Here is a 24212-nt window from a genome sequence, read left to right as displayed (position 1 = left end):
CATACCACAGTTGGTCTTTGTCTTCAAGGAATTAAACCATAAATCTGTGACAGGAAACTGGAAACCCCCAAAACACTTAAAAATTAAGCATTGTACATCTGCTAACACTAAGAAGAGATCTCAAGAGAAATGTAAAGTATTTTAAACCCACTGCAGATAAAAAATACAATGTACCAGGCTTTATGGGTGCATAAAACAATGCAAAGTGGGACTTATAATATTAATATGTTTACTAGAACATAAGATTTCTCTAAAACTCAGCGTTTAAGTTTTCACGCTAAGTAACAACAACAAAGATGACCAAATTAAATCCAAAGTAAACAGAAGAAAATTAATAATACAAATCAGAACAAAAAATCAAATTGAAAACAGTGAGTCAATAGAGAACATTAGTAGAGTCAAGAGTTGGATCTTTAGAAAGCCTTAGTAACCTTTTAGCTAAGCCAACTAAGAGACAAAAATTGGACTCAAATGAATGATGCCTTTAAAAAATGGCTTCACATCCCATAGACTTTAAAAGGATAATAAAGGAACAATAGAAATGACCTTATCTTCCCAGATTTAACAGCCAAGACCAAGTAAGCCTGCTCCTAGAAAGACATAACCCACCCGAACTCACATAAGAAATAGATCATTTTAATAGGCCTCTGCCTATTAAATAAATAGAGTCAATAATTAACCTTCCCAGACAGGAAGTGCCAGGTTGAGATTTGGGGCAGGTAAATTGTACCACAGAGACAATAAGTTATACCAAGTTGCTTCTATTTCTTTCAGATGATAAAGATTAAAGCACATCCTCAGGTTGGGGATTTAGCTCAGTGGTAGAGCATTTGCCTAGCGAGCGCAAGGCCCTGGGTTCGGTCCCCAGCTCCAAAAAAAAAAAGCACATCCTCACTTATTTTTGTGAAGACAGCCTTACCTTACTGCCAGTGAACATACTAGGAGAAAAATAAAACATTAGCTTTCAAAAACACAGATGCAAAAACATGGGGTAAAGGTTGGAGAAAAGGCTCAGTGGTTAACAGCACTGGCTGCTCTTCCAGAGGACCCAGGTTCAATTCCCAGTATACTTGGGGCAGCTCACGATCATCTGTAACTCCAGTTCTAGGGGGCATCTGATGCCCTCTTCTGGCCTCTGCAGGCACTGCACATATACAGTGCAGAGATACATTGATACAAAACACTCTGGCATCTAACAATTTTAAAACCAAATGAATACAGGGTAATAGATCAGCAAGCATGTAGAACCACAGAAACTGTTGTTCGTTGCTAGTAGGACACATAATGGCACATAGTGGAGAAGTCAGTTTGTCAGTTTCTTGTAAAACTAAATGCACAATACTAGCAATTACAGTTTTGGTATTTACCCAACAAAGCCAAAATGTACAGCCACACATAAACTCTTGTGTGGACCTTACAGCAGATTTATGGATAGAATTACTAGCATCTGGAGAGGCTAAGATGTTCTGCAGTAGGTGAATGGACTTAGGAACCATGATATGTTCAGACAGTGGGATATTCCTCTTTACTAAAAAGCTCAAGTTAGGAACCCTGAAAAGATATCCAGGAAACTTAAGCCCATATTGCCAGGTTCAGGAGACCAATTCGAATAAATGACAAGTTGTAAGATTCCATCTTTAGAACATTCTAGAAAGTTGCCAAGTAGGGAGACAGTGGGAAACCCTAGTGTGGACTGTAGACTTGGGTGATGACATCTGCAATGATGTCACCTTATTAATTATTACAGGGTAGGATAAGCTGCACGTGTGTGAAAGGGGAGGTTGTCCACGGGAACACTGTATGTTTCTGTTTAAATTCTGCTCAAACCTAAAACTATCTTAAAAACTAAAGTTGACTTTTAAAAATGTAGGTAAACTAAGGCTGCTTCTGTCTCTGCCCTTGATGCAAAAATGCAGAAGTGAGGATGCTGTTTCGGATATTTGTAGGGAAAATGGCAGAGAATGAAAGCTCTCACGGGTCACTGACAATGAGCGCCCATAAGCCATTCATCTGCCACAACTACAGGAAATCTATTTGTGCCAGACTGGGGAAACCGACCACAGTACCCTGCGCTTTGTTTGAGCTATTTAACTATTTGCTTGAGTTCTATAACTCATGGGAAAAAAATCAATACCAACACACATTGATTAGGAACCTTACAAAGAGTTTTCACGTTAGAACTCCATTTATTCTTTGCCACCTGAACTAGAAAAGAGGGGGTAAGTGGGGGAACAAACAGAATCGGAGTCTTAGAGAGCTCAGGAGTTTGCGCAAGGTCATGACTGGCAGCTGGATGGGACAGGGTTGTAATGGAGGCTTCTGTAATGCTCCAGGGCTGCTTCATCCTGTCTCCTCCCCCTCCCCAAGACTCCACCCACAACGATGGCAGCAAGGTCAGGAGCAGGCCAGCAGGGAATTCCCTCTATTACAGAGCAGCATTGCAGAGGTGGTTACCACCGGAGAACCTTCAGTCTTAAAGCCATGTGGGGTGTTAATTTTATCACATCACTCTGGAGACGAGTTTCATTTTCTCCGGTTTCATAGGTAATATTATCAATATTGTTTACTGCAGTGGTGAGTTACATGGGACATGTTTTTCTTTGAACATTTAACGTCTTCTTGCACTCCGTCTATCTCCACTGCGTTGACGATGGTGTTGAAGGTTCTCTTTCTTCTCTCTTTCTCCTCAAGATACGGCAGGCTCATCGTTTACTTAATATCCTGTTTCGGCGTTGGCATCACGGGAGTTGTGGTGGCGTTTGCACCGAATTTTTCTGTGTTTGTGTTCTTCCGCTTCCTGCAAGGGGTGTTTGGAAAGGGGGCCTGGATGACTTGCTTTGTGATTGGTAAGACTTGTCCCGTGACATCCACTCATCTGTGGGAAAATTAGCATGCTGGGGGAGGGGTCTGGCACAGCCTTCCCCAACGCTACATCTTGGACACCTCCTAGCAGTATCCCGCGAGTCAGACAAGGGTTTAGGGTGGAATTCTGGTTGCGTCAGAGACTGGGATCCTGCTTTAAATTAGGATACAGAATACTAAACAGTGTCCCTTGCCTATGTTCCTTTGGTCCAGGCCGTTCCCTTTGGCTCTAATTGGAGTCCAAACCAGCCACCTACTTCAAGTGGTGGAGGATTCATGGCCAAGAAAATGAGGGAGGTCATCTGATATCACTGTCCCTGATGTTCGGACTTCCAATCTTTCCCACGACTACCGTATGGGACCCTAGCAAGGGTGCTTTAGATACCCAAAGCTCTCTGTATGGTGGGAAAAGGAGAGAGGGTACAAGGAAGGACTGGGAGTCTGGCTGGAACAGAGGGATTACTCAAGTGTGTGGCATTTTTAACACGAGCCAAGTCTACGGGGATGTTTGAAATCATGATGTTAGGGCAGGTGCAAGGCAGTGAGTGTGTCTCAGGGTACTGAGGACAACAACAACAACAACAACAACAACAACAACAACAACAACCACAGAACAATTAGTAGGAATGAGCAGAGGAGGTCAGGATTCCAGCAACAAAATTTCCCAGGTGGATTTTAGAGATCTGTCACATCCACGAAGCATCAAACCATGAGATTCATACTCTATAAACCGTCTCAGGATGGAAATCATTGGCGGAGTCTGACGCCCATGGTAACTGTTCCAGAGAGATTACAATGTACAAATCCTTAGAGCTGCGGTGATGACTAGCTAGCTTGCCATGTTTATCTTGATACGTATAATGACCCTTACAGCAGCCATGCTGAGGTGTCCTGAAACCAGCATAGGTTTATGGCATTTTTCATTTGTACCCAGAGGGTGCTGGCTTGGGTCCCTGAGGATCAGAGCAAAGGAAAGTGAGTGTAAGGAACTGGGAAAGCTATCTCCAGCACTTCTGCACAGGTGGAAGCCTCCATGTCCTCATGTTCTAGAACATTCCAGTGATGCCAGACTTTTAACGGGTGTCAAGTCTGTTTGCTTTGATGCTGAGAACTTCCCTAATCTCCTGTGTCTGTTTCCTTCCAGTGACAGAAATAGTTGGTTCTAAACAGAGGAGGATTGTGGGAATAGTGATCCAGATGTTCTTCACCCTCGGAATCATCATTCTGCCCGGAATTGCCTACTTCACCCCCAGCTGGCAGGGCATCCAGCTAGCCATATCGCTGCCTAGCTTTCTCTTCCTCCTTTATTACTGGTAATGGGATTTGGGTCATTACCGTATTTATCCTATTGCACATGAACGTAGAGTCCAAAGCAGCCTGCGTGCGAGAGAAGGCAACAGAGGGGATTTCCTCAATCTCCAGAAGGTCCATGGCTTAGAGCATTTCTAGAGAAATTTGACAACCTAGAGAGATGATTGGCTACAAACAGTAAAATGCCCCAATACTGAATTCCAGGTTAAGTGATCGTGTTATGATTTGTCCCTTTACAACGCTTTCATCAGAACTATGAGGTAACAAACTCGGCATTCAACATGCGGAGTAAAAGCAAAAGGATCCATTAAGCAAATCGACACTCTTTGATGAATGAGACGTTAAGAGTGTCAGAGAATTAAATTATCAAGATGTTCCAGATATATGCATTTTGCTCTTATGGGGGTTTGGATATAATTTATTCTCTTCACTGAATTTTAATGTATGGTCAAGCCAAGCTCCATAAACACGGTAAAGACTTTGCCTTTTCCTAAATACTGACTAGTCCCCAATACATTTCATATTTGTAATCAGAGGCATAGGACTGTAGGGTTCCCTGCTCTTGCAAAACCTATGTGCCATAGAGAATTTTTTATAGCCAAGTTACCGATTTTGCCATTTCCTCATAAATTTGAAAAAGAAATTAATTTCTGAGAGCCTGTTTTCAATTCTGAGACCTACCCTAACTTGTAAGCTCATTGTTGCAAGATCTTTTTGGCCGGGGAAAAAACTCCCAAGCTTCTGGGATTCCAGTTTTCTAACCTAATTCAAGAATCATCTCCCTCACAGGGTGGTCCCTGAGTCTCCCCGATGGCTGATCACCCGGAAGCAAGGAGAGAAAGCCTTGCAGATCCTGAGGCGTGTGGCTAAGTGCAATGGGAAACACCTCTCGTCAAATTACTCAGAGGTAACGTCATTCATCACTGGTAGTAAACTGTTAAGTTGGGTGAATTAATTCTTTATGACTTCCATACTTCATGCTCCTTCTTAAAATTATACATATATATGTATAAATATATGTATACATACATATATTTTAAACATCCGACTGAAACATTTTTGGTTGCGGTTAATTGATCATTTCAGGCCACATTTTAATACTCTCACTTGAGGTACTTGAACTAGCATTCTTTACTGTAGATGTTTCTTTCCAATGAATCAGACTCTGCTGCTGCTGTTACTCTTCTGTTTCTTTCTTCCTCCCCGCCATCTGGGGTATTTGGGATCAAATCTGGAGTCTTACACATGCCAGGCAAGCTCTCTGCCACTGAGCCACCTGCGTAGCCTGAAGACTTGTCTTTAAAAGTAGCCTTAGAAATGCCATTTATTCATGTAAGATCTTAAGTAATAATATTTTAGTTTTCAGACTTAACATTTTCTTCCGTCCCTTTGTCCCTCCCTTTCTTTCCTCCTTTCTCTCCTTCTCCACTACCCACCCTACCTTAACCTCTCTCTCTCTCTCTCTCTCTCTCTCTCTCTCTCTCTCTCTCTCTCTCTCTGTCTGTCTTTCTCTCTTCCCCTACAAAAGCCTTTGGATGCCTCTGCCCAGCCCCGTCCACCCCCACCCCTAACTTCCTCACCTCTACACTCCAGCACTAAACAGAGAAAGCGAGCAGATCACTGTCTGCCCTTTGGAAGGTGTGAGAAATGGCTGGAAACACAGCACATATTTAAAATAACCTCTCGATAGTAAACACATAAATGGAAGACCAAGCGAGCGCAGTGTAACGAGGGATCATCACTAAAGGAACAGTAGAGAACAGTTTTTAGAAGGCGTGAATCTCGGCGTGAACCTTAAGCCTGTTAACACTGTTGTCGATACTGCGTTGCTCTTATTTTGATAGGAACATTCTGATATTCTTTTTTAAAAAAATCTGCTAAGAAAAATGGAATTGGTTGGTTCATCATCCTCCCTAGAGTGACCAGGAGCTTGGTAGGCATTCCCAGATCTCTGACTCCTCCTTCTCAGAGGAGGTGAGAAGCCGTAACTGCTGTGCCCATGAATGCTTCAAAAGACCTGCTCTCAGTGCTGCATACTGGCTAAGAATGAGTCTTCAGGTCTACTCATCTGAAATGTTAACCAAAGGGACAGCATGGCCTTTTGGAACCACCAATATGTCTTCACTCTTGTTATTCTTTGGGGGGAACATTTGAGATGGGAATTCCTTATAGGGAAGAAATAGTCCATCCACCACTCTCCCAATCTCCTTTTATCTCCCTGTAGGTCCTCACAGTTGGATCAAGGTGGTGATTGTGTGTGTTTAAGGTTTTGCGTGTGACTGTATGTCTGCATGTGTATACACAGGTGCACATGCATGTGGACGAATGTGTGTGCATGTTGATGTCAGATGTTTTTCCTATGGCACCTGATACTCTCATTTTTTGGGACAAAGTCTCTTACTGGCCTGGAAGTTTCCAAAGAGGTTGTGCTGGCTGTCCCGAAAACCCCCAGAGATCCACTAACTTCTGCCTCTCTAAAACTAGAATTATAGGCCCAACTTTTTCTACCTGGGTTCTGGGGATGAAACTCAGGTCCAAATACTTGGGAAGCAAAGCTAGAACTTGACTGACTGAGCCATCTCTCTAACCCCCAGTCTCAATGGTCGAGTAAATATTTTTCCATCCCCTTAATCAGGAGGCTGAAGACACTGCACACACAGTCCCAGGGGTGTATGCTCTAGATCAAGGTTTGTGAGAGTGTAGAAACCACAGCTGCCGGTGGCTAACGAATGCTACCGCCATCTAAGGGTGAGCAGAGGTGCTGCTCCACATGCAGTGCTCTCGGAGGCTCACAGTAAACATGGTGCTAGCACGGAGAACTCAGCATCCAGCATGACTGTGTTTGTAAAGGATCCTGAGCTTGGATCCGGCGGCCTCTGCGTCATCACAGCTAAATAGGCAAGAGTTTTCCATCCAAAGCCAGACCTGACTCCCTAAGGAGTTGATTGGCCAGCATCTTGCTACCAAAGCTGCATCTCTTGCTTCTATGTTTCTGTCTAATGATGGTTTTCTTTACTGATTGTTTTCTTTAAAACTTTGTTTAAAAAACAAACAAACAAAGGTTTATATGTCTAGATTTTTGCCTATATATGTCTGTGCATCATCTGCATGCAGTGCCCACAGAGGCCAGAAGAGGGCATTATATCCTCTGGGACTGGAGTTACAGGTGATTGTGAGGTGATACCTGGGTACTGGGGATTGGACCTGAGTCCTTTGGAAGAGCAAACTTCCAAACTTCTTATCTTCAAAGCCATCTCTCCATTCCCTAAGCGTAAAAAAAATTAACATAAAAATTTAAAACATACTAAGATAGGAAAAACAAGTGAATGATTCTGTCCATGTTTTCACAGAGACCCCCTAGTTGCTGGCTTGTCATTAAACTTGACGTCTCTCTCCTCTACCTTCTCCAATCCCCTGGATAGCTATCCTGGCTCTCATGGTTCTGCATCTTGTGACGTTTCTCTCTGATGTAGAAGCATAAACACATTGACTCAACTCTGGGATCACAGTGCTGTCCTCAGGACACTGCTGAATGAACACTGAGAAAGAGGCTCACGTGACTCTCAGACTCAGTGCAAATAATCATAGCTATGACCCAGCTTCTGGGGATGATAGTTATGGGGAGAGCACGTGGGTAGAGGGGTAGGATCCAAAATAGAACCTCAGGACTGTCGCTCTAAGAATCAACGATTAAACCCACATGGCGCTTACTGGGCCCCAACTGGACACCCCGGAGGGCACACCTGTGAGGGACTGAGTGTCTAGATTAAGGTTAGCCTCTGGGAATGTCTGTAGGGGGTTGTCTTGATGGGGAAAAACTATCTTAACTGTGGGCAGGACTACGCCCTGTGTGGGCATCCCTGACTGTAGAAAATGAGAAGAATAAGTTGAGTGCTTGCATGCAAGAACTCATTGCTGTCTGCTCTCGTCTGTGGGTGTAGTGTGACCAGTTCTTCTGAGTTCTTTGAGCTGCCGTGACTTCCCTGTCATGATAGGCTGCAACCTGGAACTGTGGGTTAGGTTAACCCTTTCTTCCCATAAGCTGCTTTTTGCTCCAGGGTATTCCATCTAACAATGGGGAAGAAACCAAGGTATCAGACAGCAAGGTGGCGTTTCCCAGGCCCCGATTATCTTACAATGGCTCATAGCTCTGTGCTGTCACAGCAGCCTCCTGACATTCATGCATTGTGATGGTCGATGTGCCTCTTTTTCTCTCCGGCTGCTTTTCCTAAAAGCTCTAGGAATGAAGAGCCTTAAGCAGCTTTTTTTTTAGTTATGTCTGACATGTGGCTAGCCCATGGACTGCCCGTAGCCAAAGGAGAACTATGAATAAATACCTCTAACACACCAATTGTGAACTCACTTAAATATTATGAGCTACGCATGTGGTTTTTCTTTTGTAACCCAGTTGCCCCGTTCCCTGAAGATGACAGCCTCTATTGATTCCATTTCTAAGAACCCACCAACACGATCCTCCCCTGCCTTTGTATTTCCTTCAAGCTCAGTAGTCAGAGCTAGAGTTTAATTGAGTTCAGGTTTGATATTTTTGGCAAACCTGCTTCTGAGGTGGCCCAGCACATTCCCCGCGGAGATGCCTCCTGCCTGCTCCTCTCTTTGGGGATGTCGCTGGGACTGACAGCCATTGCCTGGGTGGATGAGCTCATCAGGAGTTACAAATAACTTAATTCCATTTCACCCTTCTTGCTACGTCTATTCTTGGGGTATTTATATAGATACTCGGGTTTCTTACCAACTTTTGGTTGCCCTCGCATAGGGTTGTCTAGGAAAGGAGGCTGCGAGTTTAACTCTTCCTTTACCCAAAAGTGAATTGGTCACCAGCATCCCCTAAATGTGTTCAATGAACTGCATTCTTTAGTCTCCTTGTCAATCAGTTCCCCGATGTCCAGGAAGCTCAATCGTGTGCAAAATGCAGCTCACAATAACCCAGAAGTAACGCGCAGCAGCCAGATGTTTCACTTGAATGCCAAGATGGAGGCAGGACCACAGTCAGTCATAGTTTGTGTTCCGTACTAAGGTGCCCTGTCACTCACTCATTTACCAGCCACTCAAATTAGTATTGATGGTGTCCATGCTAGCACCGCCTTGAAACCGTGTTTACACAGTTCCCTCACACGTCACTGTTCGCCTGCATTTCACACTCAGCATGTAAACTCAAGGACATTCAGAGCCAGGACAGGGTTGGACGATGCTTTCCTATCTGCAATCCCCATTCCTTTAAGTTATCGTTTGGTAAACTGCCTTGTACTTAGAGCCCTCTCTGTTTCCTGCCTCGTCCTCAAGGTGCCGCCATAGGGAGTAGAGAAAGGTTAGAACTGGTAGGAAAGAGTCTGGCTGGATTCAGAGTGGCCAGAGGCACTTTGGCAGCTCTGTTCTCTTTGAAACCGCCTTGGCCGCCTGCCAAGTCAAGCCAATCCCTCTGTTGACAGCAGGGTTCCTGCAAACCTTGCTTAGGGCTCCCCGTGCACGCTCTAGATTACAGAAGATAACCTAAATTCAGTACAAACAGAGGTCGCCCAGTCCCAAGACATTAGCCAATGCAGAAAAGAAATGGAAGAAAATGGCCACTTGGGATTCAACCCAACCCCCTTAGGTGAGGGGATATGCGATGTGGGCAGGCTGTTTAGAGTATCTTCTCAGGTGTCTGGAAGTATTTCCTTGTTTGTTGTTTAATTTTTCATTGGTATGTATTTGCTGTACACAGTGATGGGTTTCGTAATGATGCTTCTGTCCACGTGTATCATGTAGCTTGACTACATTCACACGCACATAACTGCCTTCCGTTACATCTCAAATGAATGCCACTCAACTCCGAGCTCATAATTGATATCAAAGACCCCAAGAGGGAAGGTTCAAACCTTCCCATCTCAGTTACTACACAGACTTCCAGCTCTTGAGCCCCGTGCTCGCTCTTGTGTGCTAGTGAGCTCCTGCATGGATGTTAGTGTTTCCGTGGGAAAGGACCTTTCCGTTTGAGAAAGCCAGGGCAGTCCCTCTCTGTGGTAGTGTGGGCATGTCTCTCAAAAGGAGGTCTGTGTCCTCATAACCTTGGCTCTTTACAAAGGAGAGCTGGGTAGTGATTCTCACTTCCGTAGAACCCATCAGGGCTCTGTGGTATTTTTCTGTGCTCTTGGTATGAAGGTTCGTTTTACTTTTAATTTTGTGTACACGTGGAGAGAGGAACATGCATGTGGTGCCTGCAGAGATCAGAGGTGTCCGAGATTCCTCCAGAGAAGGAGTTATGGGTGGTTTGTGAGCTGGGAACCAAACTCTGGGAAAATGGAGTGTCCTCTGATTGCTGAACCACGCATCCAGCCACACTGCCTTTTTAAAAAAACACTGATGTGTTTAGTTGTTGGCTCCAAATGGAGATACGAATATTCTCGTGTGAAATGCTGGAGAGTCGCCAGGCCAGTCCTGTTTCAGCTCAGGGATGAACTTACAAAGCAGTGAAGGTATCGGAAAGAAACTCCTGGAAACCCACCCAGAGCTAGTCCCTCCACAGAGCTAATAGCACTGGTTCCACACGGAACGCCCTCATCCCTACAATGCTTCCTGACATCGACAGCTATGGCGTGCATACTTATCACCCTCAGATATTCCTAGGTTCGTGAAAAATACTAAGGAAGTTGACAGCACACACAACACGAAACAGACTTTCAGCCATGGATTCGCTTAACGTGTTTCAAACGTTAGGGAATGGTCTGGGTCCTGTGAATACTTTGTGTTGACGTGAATCTCTTTAGTTCCCACACCATTTAACGTTTTTAAAGTAGGACAGCCATACAGCATACTGTAGGAAAGTCGGCGTGTTTTAGCATGATGAAATAACCATGCAGACACAGACAGCTCAACTGGGATGTCAAGAGTAAGTCAGGCTCCCTGTGCTTCTTTCCCGAGCTTGACAAATAATAACCTCACGTGGAGGGTGGGGAGTCTGCCCAACAGCTTCTAGACATTGGACTAGGGAGGACAGCATCCTGGGGCATTCATTGAATGGGAGATGCATGGCCTGCGTTGAAGGAGTTAGGGGAGGCTTACAGAGACATAGGCATAGTGTTGTGAGCTGCAGTCAAGTAGCATGGGCCCTCTCTACAACTCAAACTCATTTTCCATTTGGAAGTAACTGGATCCTGTAGCCAGACTTGAACTATTTTGTGTGTTCTTCTTTCTTCCATCCTTCTCCACCCATTTTCTTCTACCCTTTCAACCCCCATAATACTAGATAGGAGAACAAAAAGAATAGAGGAGAAAGGGAGCAACCATTTATCACCAGACTTCCTGTTTGCCACCAGACTTCCTGCTGCTGATCAGGGGCATCAAGTTCCTTTCAGCAAGTTTGACTTTCACCATCAGGATATCTAATTTCTTCTTCTCACGTCTTTGCACATGACTACTTAACAAACTAACCAACAGCCAACAGCAGCCTACTAACTGCAATGGCAATCAACAACTCTCGCTAGCATTTACATCCCCTCTGGAAAGTCCCCAGAAGTACGCATATCACACGATCGCAGAAACTATCTGCAGCTGGCAAAATCGCACCCCTGCTAGAGCATGAGGCAAATCATAGTCAGCTGCTGTGGACAGTCTGAAGCAGCCCCATATGCCACACCTGGGATTAAAACAAAACATATTCCCACAATATTTCTGTGTTTTTCAAAGAAAACAAATTTCTCACTACAAGATCTCGTCTCTGCCAACTTCTAAAAGAGTCCAAGGCAGGTAGTAAACCCATAAGGAGGGTATAGTAAGGTGACCACCAGTCCCCACTCTCCTAGGATTGGGCTATTCTTGGATCTGGGTAGATCTTGGATCTAAGGTCTCAGGTAGTTGTAGGAATGTCATCCACATACACATATGTGGGTGTTTGTATATGTATATGAGTATGGAGGTCAGAAGTTCACCTTGGGTATCATGCCTCAGGTGCTAGACTACCTTGTTTTATTTTGCTTCATTTTTCAAACAGAATCCCTCATTGGCCTGGAGTTTGCTACTTAGACTGGTGGCCACCAAATCCCATGGATTCACTTGTTTCCTCCTGCTCTGCAATGAGGATACAATGGGGATACAAGTGTGCTCCTCCATGACTGGCTTTTTTTCAAGGGTACTGGGGATATAACTCAGATCCTCATGCATACTTGGTTAGCACTTTACCTGAGCTGCCTTTCCACCTACAATCTGTCCTTTTTAGAGATCACTATTGTTGACTGCCCTCTTAGTTATAGTAGTATTACTATGAAGAGAAACCATGACCAAGGCAACTCTTATAAGGACAACATTCAATTGGGGATGGCTTACAGGTTCAAAGGTTCAGTCCATTATCATCAAAGCAGAAAAATGGCAGCATCCAGGCAGGCATGATGCAGGAGGAGCTGAGAGTTTTACATCTTCATCTGAAGGCCACTAGAAGACTGGCTTCCAGGCAGCCAGGACAGGGTCTTAAAGCCCAGACCCACAATAACACACTTCTTCCAATAAGACCACACCCACTCCAACAAGGCCACACGCCCTAATAGTGCCACTCGCTGGGTCAAGCATATTCAAACTACCACAATTAGGGGCTCACTTACAGTTTCATAGGGTTAGTCCATTGTCATCATGGCAGGAAACAAGCAGGCCTAGCCCTGGAGCGATAGCTGAGAGCTTTATATCCTGATCCACAGGAAAGGGGAAGAAGGGAACTGGGTTTATGAAACCTCCAAGCTTACTGACAATGTATGAACCTATGGAGGCCATTTTCACTGAAACCACCACAGATGCTCACTCTCTAGAGGAGTTCTGGCTGTAGACAGCAGTTTTCACCCAGAAGAGCTAGGGAATGAAGTTTTTCTTCTCACTTCCTCTGCTCTGTCTGGTGAAGCTCACTGGCAGGCAAGTGGATTGAGTTCTAAGCTTTACCTCGAAACAGTACACTTGGTGGGCGGTCATTCATTAGTTATGTAATCTGGGAGTCAGGGGTCACCCTTTGTTCCTCCTCAATGGCTGACCTTGGCTTTGTCCTTCAGGAGCAGGATCCCTTTTACTCCCAACATCTTTGTGTCTGGGTCTCTGCCTAATGGGATAGAAGGAGGTTTGTTTGCCTTTCCTTTTTTCTGTTTTCGAGCACTCTAATCCTGTCTTTGATTCTTTATACTCATACTGTGAGAGAAAAAGACAGTTGGCTTTTTCAAGTGTCTTGTTCCTGTGCCATTTGGTCAGCCTTTGTGTTTTCTGCAAAATCACTTTCTGCAATCCAAATCATTGTGCTTCCTACTGTGAGGGAATGAGAGTAGGTGCCTCTCTGTGAATACATTGCCCAGTGGAGGTGAGGGATGAACACAGTCTCCACAGCAGTGTGCTGCCCTGTCCCTGGCAGGTGGTCCATGGCATTCGTAATCCCAGGCTCCGGTTACCATGACAGCACTGCTCGCTCCCTTCTAACCCGTCAGGACGGTTGCCTTTCTTCATGAACTCTTCCTAAGATGTGTGTTCTGGGAGCACACATCTGTGCTCCGCAGAGCTAGAGGGGACACTGATCCATGAGGGTAGTTCCCACCATGCAGACACAGCAGTGGGGAGTTATACTACAAGGGGCAAACACAGCCAAATCTAACCTCTCAAAGTCCCACCAGGAAGATAGCAAGGGAGGAGTGGAGTGCTGAATTTTCACTCTTCTCAGAGAATATCTAAGCTCAAGATTCTTGTAATAAATAACTGAATTATATTTTGCATAGCAGCATGTGGGCACTAATCATGGTCCTTTTTGCCCATGACAACAGGACCTTACTTAATACTTGGCTTGGAATCAGAAACAAGTAATATGGACCACACTGTGTTCTTCATTTGGATTCAGTGTTCGTGGAAGGAGAAAGATATACCTTAACACATGTGTAGGAAGGAAGACTGAGCCTTCCTTTTCCTCATGATAAGCTTGCCTGGTTTCAAGGGTCTGAATAAAGAAAATCTTAGAAGAGATCTCTAAATCCTTTCTCAAAAGAAAGACTTAGGAACTCTTAGGAAAAGTGGCCAGAACCAAAGGCTTTTATCCTGTTAAAGACAAGGTTCACGCAACAGCAATCTTTGTCACCCTCCGCAGGGACAGCCATGGAAAGTAGGTCAAGAGGGACACCTGGGTGAGTGGGTGAAGTGTTTTTCTTCACTTGTCTCCTGTCTCCTAGACGAGTCATGTGGCTACTCTGTCCCAGTGCTCTGGACCCTGGATGTACTACATGGGTCCGCAAGCCGTTTGCATCCATGCCTTGTCTGTACGATGAACAGATGTCTAGCATAAATGTCTATTTCTTCAGGTGAAGGTAAATGCTATTGTAGTAAATAATTGCTAGGGAACTGGCTGTAATTAGAGCATTTGTATCCTTACATAATCTCAGTAACCAGAAATTAGAGCCTAGATCCTACCAACCTTTAAATGTTTGGACATTAAATCCTCATATTCAGATAGGATTGAAATCGCTGTCTTGGATGCATACACAGGGCACCTGCTATCACATATAGGACATGGGTAGGCACATACAGGGCACCTGGAATCACACACAGAACATCTGGAAGTACTCACAGGGCACTTGTGATCACATTTAGGACATGGGAAGGCACGTACAAGGCACCTGGAGGCATACACTTGATTGTGTGTGCTTATGAGATGGGTACTGGCCTGACTATTTTTATCACGTAAACTGAAGTAGAGATTAAGCACTTACTCATGTGTTCCCAGGAGCATATATAAGTCTCAAGGCTTAACCGTGTCTCTAGGACCTGACACAGACAGCGCACTAGAAGCCAGTTTACATATTCAGTCTGCAGGTCAGAGCAAGCTGCTCAGAAGTCAGTTGACCACCTCAGGCAGGATCACTTCCGGCTCCTGTCTTATCATTTGGTATACTCCATGGTCTAAGGATTCCTGACCTCTCAAGTTCAACTAACTGAGTAGTAATTGTTGTAGAGGCAATCCTTTTCACATCAAAAGCTGAATCGTAGCGAATACAGTCTGACTAGCACACACCCGAATGCCCCAATGAGTGTAGCTTCCAGGAGGTTGTCTCAGAGACATATATTGAGACATACACTGTGTGATCTGAGCATCCATGTATTCAGAGAGTTACAAGGCTCTGAATTGGATGCACTCATTTCTAAAATAACCTGCATAATATTTGCTCTCAGAACTGTCTCCCCACAAACATCCAGCGTCCTTGTATTTTCTCTCGTCCAGTACTATGCCTTCATTCATTATTCATTTTTATTCTGTCTCATCAGTAATTACTCTCTTTTGTTCTTTTAAAGATTTAGTTGATTGCTTCTGTATTGTGTGTGTTATGCATGGGAGGAAGGGTAAGCACCCACCTGTGCACATGGAGGCCAGATAAAGGACATCAATGCTGTCCTCCATCTCTGCCCACTTGCTCCTTTGAGAAAGGATCTCGAGCCTGGGCTTGGATGGTATTGGTTAAGCTGAAACTCAGCCAGCTTGGTTGTTGTCCTGTCCTACTCCCCCTTGGAATAGGATATGGGTACCCGCTTTGGAATAAGGCATGAGCAAGAAGCCCAACCTGTTACATGGGTCCTGCAGTCTGGTCTCATGACTGAACAGCAAGCTCTCCTACCCACTGAGCCATCTCACCTGTCTCCTGATAGCCGTTCTTCATTCCACTATGCTTTCTTTCCTCGTTGTTTAAAACAACCAAATGTAAGCTTTTCTTTTGGTTTGTGGACAAAGTGGATCCTGGCATGCTTTAGTTTTGAGTGTTTTGTGAATAATCAGAGGCTTTTGAGGGGTTGAGGGGATGGCTCAGTCAGTAATGTACCTGCTGTGAGGACTAGAGGACCTGAGTTCGGATCCCAGCACCTATGTGGAATCCAGGCACGGTTTCACATATCTGTAACTCCAGCATTGGGGGTCAGGAGACAGGCACCCCAACTGTTGGATAGGAGGAGATTAGTGCCAACCAAGGGCTGAGAACATGGTAGCAGTAGTAGGCAGGGAATGTAGGGTCTCCTGTCTGTAAGAGCTGCAGGAGGGGGGGAGGAGGGGAGTCCTGGCCCGTCTTGTGAGATCACTCTGGGGTTTCCTGGGCAACCAGTCCTGTCAGTCAGTGGTCTATAGATTTAGTGAGAGATTCTGTCTCATAAAATAAGGTGGAGAACAATTTTGAAAGACACCTGCTATCAAACTCTGGCTCCACTTGCATGCATGTACACACACACACACACACACACACACACACACACACACACACACACACACACACACACACACACACACACACACACACACACACACACACACACACACACACACACACACACACACACACACACACACACATACACACACACACACACACACACACACACACACACACACACACACACACACACACACACACACACACACACACACACACGGAAGGGATTCTAATTGAAATCCAGGCTGGTACAGTTATTAATTATGAAAAGTAACTATGTATTTGTTGGACTACTAGTAAATCAAATCACAGCTCAGAAAGTCAGGAACAGGCACAGTATGACATCAACGCACATTACCGTGGTGCCGACCATGGTGCGAATCCTAGCAAAATGGTTGATACACTTCACTTTTAACACAGTTCCGATCTGGAATCCCAGGGATGGTGTGCCCCACCTGCTCAAGGCTCGCACACAAAAGCATTGCCTCTTTCCCTAGAAAAGGTTCTGCTGTAAGCAACAAGGAACGGCCCGGCAAACAAAGCTACTGTGTTCAGAATACTCTGAAAACTGAGAGCCAGAAAGAGGAGCAGCTGGCCAGTCTCGGACCCCATCATAGGACTAGGACATCCATTGTGGAGCATGTAAACTGATCTCCACGCTCCTCCATCATACTAGAATGTCTTGGGTAATTTCTCGACACTCCCAAATGAAAGACTGAAAACGGAGGTGACCTGAGCAGACCTCTAGGGGTCCCTGTGAGGGTATCTGGTGACGTATTCTCAGGCTCAGAGCTGAGTTAGTTGTTTTCTCTCTGCACTGGTACTGTCATCTGAGTCTGTGCTGAGGGTGAAGAAAGGGTCCTCCAAACCGTCCCGTAACTGAGCCAATCTGAGGACCAGTTGATACGCAGATGTTGTACCTTGCTCATTTCTGAGTCGAACACAATTTATAAACTAGGATCTGCTACCTATTTTCTGGATTCCAATTCTCAATGAGAGTCAGCGGGGGCACTGACGGGCTGCAGGAGTTCTCAGGGAATGGTGCCTGTCTTAGCTTTATCCTGTTGCAGTGAAAAAATGGCAGCAACTTAAGGGAGCAGGGTTTATTTGACTCCCAAGTCCAGACTGCAGTCCACCACTGCAGAGAAGTCCCAGCAACATGAGAGAGCTGGTCACTTCACACCCACAGTCAAGAGCAGAGAATAATGAATTGACTCATGGATGCTCGTACCTGACTCATGGGGGCTCAGGTCATGGTCTCCCTTTCAAACAGTCCATGACTGAGGAGCCCCCCACCAAGACTCTCAATGAGTCAGAAAGACCAGGTTATATCTGTAATGAACACTATCACAAATTCCAGGGTTTAATCCACCCAGGCTTAATCCCTGCCTGTGCCCTGGAGCTGCACAGAGGAGAATGAATGGAGAGCAGCATTTCCTGTAGTCCTGAAAGCCACTGCCTGGAGCACAAGGGAAAGATTAGTTGTAGAGAGTCCTGTAACAGCAGTTTTTTGTCACAACCCAAGCAGATTTGCAGAACTGGCCCCACCTTGCCAGATGGGACAAAACTGTGCATTGTAATGGGGTGGAGAAGAAGAAGGGACTCAGAAATATTCAGCAAACGATACTGGTGATGATTAGCCAGGGCCTATCATAGCAAACAGAAAAGAAAGGGAAAAAAACAACTCAAACAAACTAACAAAAACCTACTGAGAGTATAGGAAGATTCCATTAAGTAACAATGACCGGAAGATAAACTCCTCTATCATTATGGCTAAGGATATACAAATATTGTGGTGATGACTTAAAAAAAAAACCGTGGCAGAGCACAAACCCAATTTTAATGTTCCCACAGAAGCAAATATGAAGACCCTTTTCCTGGGTGGGGCAGCCCCAGATTCCCCAGCACACCTAGGAGAGAGGGGAGGACTGTGCATTAAGGAATGAGACTCACTTGAACAAGAAATTCAAGGGAACCAGCAGGGGCCCAGCTCAGATCCAGGCTTGAGGGGACGTGGCACCTCGGCTGTTGGATAGGAGGAGATGAGTGCCAACCAAGGGCTGAGAACATGGTAGCAGTAGGAAGTAGGGAATGTAGGGTCCCCTGTCTGTACGAGCTGCAGGAGGGGGGAGGAGGGGAGTCCTGCTCCTTCTTGTGAGGAGATCGCTGACCCTGACACCTCCCCTGCCACTCTTAGTGAACGCCATCCTGGTGCCATTGCCCTGAGTGCTGTGTGAGCAGCGTCTTATCCTGTCCTGATGCTCTCCCAGCACAAGTGTGAGAGAACCCTGGTGGTGGTGTGGATGCCCTCAGCTACTGAGCCAGTAATTCAACAAGTTTGCTTTTCAAGGTATCAAAGGCCGCATTGTTAGGAAAATGACTCCTGTAGAATCAGGGGACTAAGAACCAGTGACAATAGGAATTCCAATGGGGTGGGTGTGGGGTATTGAGATTTATATGTAGTACATGGTGCCTTTTCTTGCTCTCCCCAAACCAAACAGCACACCCTTGTCTAGCATCTTACCCAATTTGCTTCTTCAGAACTGAAGTCTGCAAGGAGCCGGGCAGGTTATTGTCCTTGGAGACGCTGGGCATTATTGAACTTTGACATTGAGAACTTTCCTGTTTCTAGGGTGATTGTGGGCACCTATGGGAGCCCTTGGTAAGTTCTTTAGTCTAATTCAGTTCCCTTAATATCAACCTCTGTGTTTCCCATACATTCTATATATTGTGGATGTTAGAGTTTAAGAAGCAAGTACTTTCTCCTGTTACTGGAACAATTTTCTCATATTCATATGCCCCAGCAAAGAACACAAATAAAAATGTTCCCAGCTTTGTTTCTAAGAAATAAAGAAATATATCCACGTGTGACTCACAGTTGCAGCTGTGGGCTTTCGTGAGGCTGAGGCTGCATCCCCCGTCCTTTGGAGGCCTCAGATGGGAGGCACTATGGTAGTTCTGTTGTGCAGGAGGCCAAGTTACATAGGTGGAGACTGGGACTCCTTTAGGGCTGAAAAGCTTCCAGAGACCATGTTCACCATAGAGGGCCTAGGTTAGATCCCCAGGTCTAGAGTGTCAGTCCCTTCTATCCAGTACCACAGCCCCTGGCTTCATATGCATTGGGTGGGGGGATTCAAATTGTCCATTCTGAGATGTACCAATGGAGAAAACCACACAATGGATCCACAAGATGTGTTCCAAAACAGTATACACATGCCTCGTAAATAACTTCGTATGGAGTACATGTGGGAATGATAACATTGGAAGAGATTAGAGTCAATAAAGCATATCAGTGTGATTAATTCCACCTGTTTTTTTCCACCACTACCCCTGCTCCTTTTTTAATTTATTTTTTAAAGGAGGCATCATCAGATCCCAGTTTAGATGATTGTGAGCCATCACATGGTTGCTGGGAATTGCTGGGAATTGAACTCAGGACCTCTGGAAGAGCAGCCAGTACTCTTAACCACTGAGCCATCTCTCTAGCCCTAAATCCACCTTATTTTTATTATTCGTGACACAAACACTAGGCAGTGCCAACTTACCTGTGTGACTCACACTTTATTTTGGCTGAGCAGCCCTAGTCCTGAGGACCAGGATTCATTTTTAATTTTTATAAGCACTGTTCATTCAAAAACATCTTGTCACAGATTTTTCTTTGTTGTGTCTGATTTTTAAAAAAAAAAACAGTAAGCATCATTAAAGAGATAGAAGTAATTTTTAACTTTTTATTGATTCTTTGTGAATTTTATATCCTGCACCCCAATCCCATTCATCCCCCCATCCCTCCATATCCACCCTTTCGTCCTCCCCCAAAAGAAAACGGAAAAGTAAAAATAAAAATAGACAAATAAGTAAACGTTTCTCCACGAAAGCTGCCATGTGTCACAGTGCGTCACACAGTATACCCTTTGGCCAAACATCTTTACTTACAAATGTTCGTTGCAGTGAGTCATTGGTCTGGTCCAAAGCCTCTGGCTCCACTACCAATACTGGATCCTCACTAGGACTCCTCTCAGATGTCCTGTTGTTGCCATGGAGATCCTGCAGCTTTGGTTCCACAGGACCAGCGCCTTCATGTGCCTCAGTCCTCTCTTACTCCTCCAAACCCCTTCTCAAATCCATGGCTTCCTAATCTTGAAGTATTATTGTTTTATTACACACACACACACACACACACACACACACACACACACACACACTCACACACACACACTCACACACACAGTTTATAAATACGATCTGTTCATTTAGTGTTGTTCGAGTGTATATGATCAGTTAGGTTGGGTTCTTGTAGCTGGGGCACACTTACTCTCTTCTCTCAGCCGTGTGTAACTCTTCTACTTCTGGTAGGACTTTGTGAGGTTTCCTCCATCCAGGTTGGCATGTCAACTGTTGTCATTGTTCGGGTCCTGTACAGGTGGCCATGCTGTTGAGATTTCATGGGTGTGGCTTCCCGGACACACATTGAAGGCACTGTCTTTGGCAGGATTCCTGAGCCCCTGGCTCCTACAGCCTTCCCTCCCTTTCCCTCGTGACGTTTCCTGAGCCTTCGGAATAGGACTACAGAGATAGCTCTTTATGTGCATAGTAAATGGTTTACTTGCTCCTGCTTTCTAGTTTAAGTGTCTCCAGGTACTGCAGGGAACTTGGCACCTCTGCCGTCAGTGTGTATCGTGTAGCCGGGAGCAATGCTCTCTTCAGTGGAGAGGAGTTGGTGTTCTCCCTGCCCAGGAGTTAGCTCAAGCTCTTTCATGTCAGATACCAGAACCTCTGGTGCTTCTGGGGCAGGCCTTTGTCTGAGTAATGAGGACACCCATTAAGCAGTGTATGCAAGTCCCTCCGTACCCACACAACCCCACCAGTCACTGGCCACCCTTCCAGCCCTCCAAGCCCTCCTTTGGGATCTTGTCTGTAAGACTTGGGAGTTTAGCTTTGAGGTTGTTCCTGGCTGCTCAAAAAGGTAAGCCTCGAGTCTTCAGGTGAACTTTGCTTCACACTGACTTACAGAATAGAAGCTTCTGGAGGGTAGAGGCTGTAGTCAACTTTTGATGGCATCATCACTAAATATGTCATGGTGGCTCATGGCCATCCCAGTGGATAGGAAATCACCTACTAGGATCTACCAAGTGGATTTACATGGTGCAGCCACCAGCCCTGTGTTCTTCTCTGATTCAGAGGCAGATCCTACATTTAAGAGGTGTTCTTCCCTCCTGCTCCTGGGATACTCAACCCTTCAACCCAGAGCTCTGGGACGAGCTAAGGCTCAGGAGTCAGCACATGAGCTGGGACTGTCCACTGGGTCAGTTTCTTCTGCTAGTTCCCCAAGGAACCTGAGATAAGGATTCAGACCCAAGGCCTAGGGCAGGGTGTACTTAGTGAGCCCCCCCAGGTATGACGGGCTGCTGATAGACTCCTTATACCAAGTCTCTTGGACCCGCTAGCTTGTGTATGCATTTTAAAACAGTTGAACCTACTTCATTTCAGCCTGGGTTGAAACACTGCAATGAAATAGTGACAAAGTGATATAAAAATACAGTTGTTAGATTCAAAATCCTGCATAGAAATGTGAACTTTAAAAACGAATGGTGACAGTTCACATTGGAAAGGGCTTCATGTCATTTTGAAGCATCTCTGTTTGTGTGACATCAGTAGCTGTAAGGGGTAAATGAATGATCCCTTACAAGTAAATGCCTCTTAAATGTTTATATATATATACACACACACACATACATATATTCCAATCCCCATATACATGTATACACATACATATGTAGAATGTATTGTGTATGTATCATATATACATCCTAACACTAACAGCACCCAGCATCAAATGCTTATGTGTGCACCTGTCTACACGTTATAGCATCTAACTGGATCATCAAAATAATAATGTGTTAGTATCCTTGTGCTGCTGAAGAGACATCCAAAGTCTCCTAATGGTTCAATAGCACATTGAGTGAGAATATATCCACATTGAGCAAAATACCACATCTCTAGCGTGACCCTGCGGGGTGTTCACCTGAAAGTCACTCTTCATTTGGGAGGCTCTTAGCACCACTTTTTATAGCATAGTTATTTATAAAGTCTTTCCCTTTCTTGGCAATTTAAGATAAAAATTCACCCTGAAGAAATTTATCAGAAAGGTACCAGGAAGACAGACTTGTAAAGGCAACATAGCTCATCAGAGAGAACCCTTAACATAGCCTGCCTGCCTGTGGGTGGCCAATAAGGCCCTGGCAGAATGGTAGGATGGAGAGATGGTTAGAGCAAGTAGCACTTTGGCTTGGTGGGAGGTGAGGAGTCCCACATTCATAGCCGAACCTTGGAGGATGCCTTTTTTGAAGAGAGCATTGCTAGGCACCAGGCCTCTAAAAAGACAGGCAACTCCCTAAATCAGTCTGTCCCACTTGGACCTTGTAGAAATATGACAAAGTAGAGAGGCAAGCAGGGCGCAGAAGAAGGGACCGCTCCAGATTCTGTCTGTTATAGTTCTAAAGAAAGAAACACTGTCCCAACAGAGAGCAAATGAAGGCTACCCTCACCCAGAGTAGAGAGAATTTGAGAAAATCGTGAAGGAACTTCCGAATCATGGGCATGTAAATTGTTATATGATTGTAGACAGATCAGCACTCACAGAGGACTCCATTTTTAATTACTGGTTTTTATTATATAGAGGCTACAATTTTTTTAAGTGTGTTTTTTTTTTCAAACAAGTAACATCTGGAATAGCATTTCAGATCTTTTGTTTCTGACGCAGACTAGGCAAAAGTCTAATAACCCTTGGCAATAGAAAAGAAACACAGCTAGAGTGTGAGAAGTTACATAAAGGGACAGTAGCCACAGCCACCATGTGCATGAGCTGGCAGGACTCAACTCGATGCACTCCATCTAAGACAGGGCTCTCCGTCTCTCGAGGTCTTTGGACACCCAGAAAGTGGGTCATCTTTCAGAAGACCTGCGTCACTGGGGAGACGAAGCTAGTAAGTCAAAGACCAGCTGGGTTCGCTCTGCACTGTAACAAAATACTTACCTGCTCTGCAGTACTATTAATCTTTCCAGTCGCTGTGCAGGGAAGGATGGCAGTGCTGTGGTCCTGACTGCTTTTCCCTGTTCCCAGGACTTCACATTCTTCTGTCAGATGCTTATAGAGCTGCACATTAAACTTGCACTTTGGAAACGCGAGGTTGAGTCACGATCTCAAGAATTTTGACGTCGAATCAAGGATGTTTACAATGAGCTGTAGTTGGAGCGAACTGGAATGTTGAGGCAATTATTTTTAACAATAAAATTATTTCACCTAAAATAGTGATCGAAACAAGGGAATTTTATGGACTGGAGTTTGGGCATCAAGTAACAGAAACCCAAGTTAAATGCACTTGAACAATAGGGACACTCGTTGGCTCACGTGTCTGTAGTTCTAGGCCCAGCGGCGTTCAGAGGTGTCCTAGTCAGGGTCTAAGCAAGTCATCAAAGCTGCTTGCCCCTCTCTCCCCACGACCAGCCATCTGCATTCTCAGCCTGGCTCCCTGTGGATATAAGTGTCTGCTAAAATCTATTTGTGTCTATTACTTTGTCTTTAACTTTTTGAGGTGAGAGAGAGAGAAGTTTCCTTCGGGTATCTCTGAATTAAGAGAAGTGGAAGACGTTTTTCTGGAATGTTCTGACGGTTGGTCCAAACTGAGCCGCAGGCTCATTCTCTCATTGGCCCAGGTTGGGACAAATGCCCATTTCTAATTTGCTCAAATTAAGACTCAGGTTTCTTATTGGCCCAGGTTGGGTAATATGCCCATTTCTCATTGGTTCAATTGGGATACATGCCCAGTCAGAGGATAGAGTTAC

The 24212-nt window shown here is 45.0% G+C and overlaps 1 protein-coding gene across 1 annotated transcript in view; it reads left to right on the top strand.

The window, feature by feature from the left end:
- Window positions 1-24212, top strand: part of Slc22a3 (solute carrier family 22 member 3) — a 90534-nt gene that overhangs the window by 49190 nt on the left and 17132 nt on the right. Inside the window, exons 3-5 of the mRNA XM_032894709.1 lie at window positions 2692-2846; window positions 4007-4175; window positions 4963-5080. Of these exons, the coding sequence (XP_032750600.1) occupies window positions 2692-2846; window positions 4007-4175; window positions 4963-5080 (442 nt within the window). The remainder of the gene's footprint in view (window positions 1-2691; window positions 2847-4006; window positions 4176-4962; window positions 5081-24212) is intronic.

This window comes from Rattus rattus, chromosome 2 (genome assembly GCF_011064425.1).
Source record: "Rattus rattus isolate New Zealand chromosome 2, Rrattus_CSIRO_v1, whole genome shotgun sequence".
NCBI lineage: Eukaryota > Metazoa > Chordata > Mammalia > Rodentia > Muridae > Rattus > Rattus rattus.
This window is presented reverse-complemented; position numbering and strand designations above follow the sequence as displayed.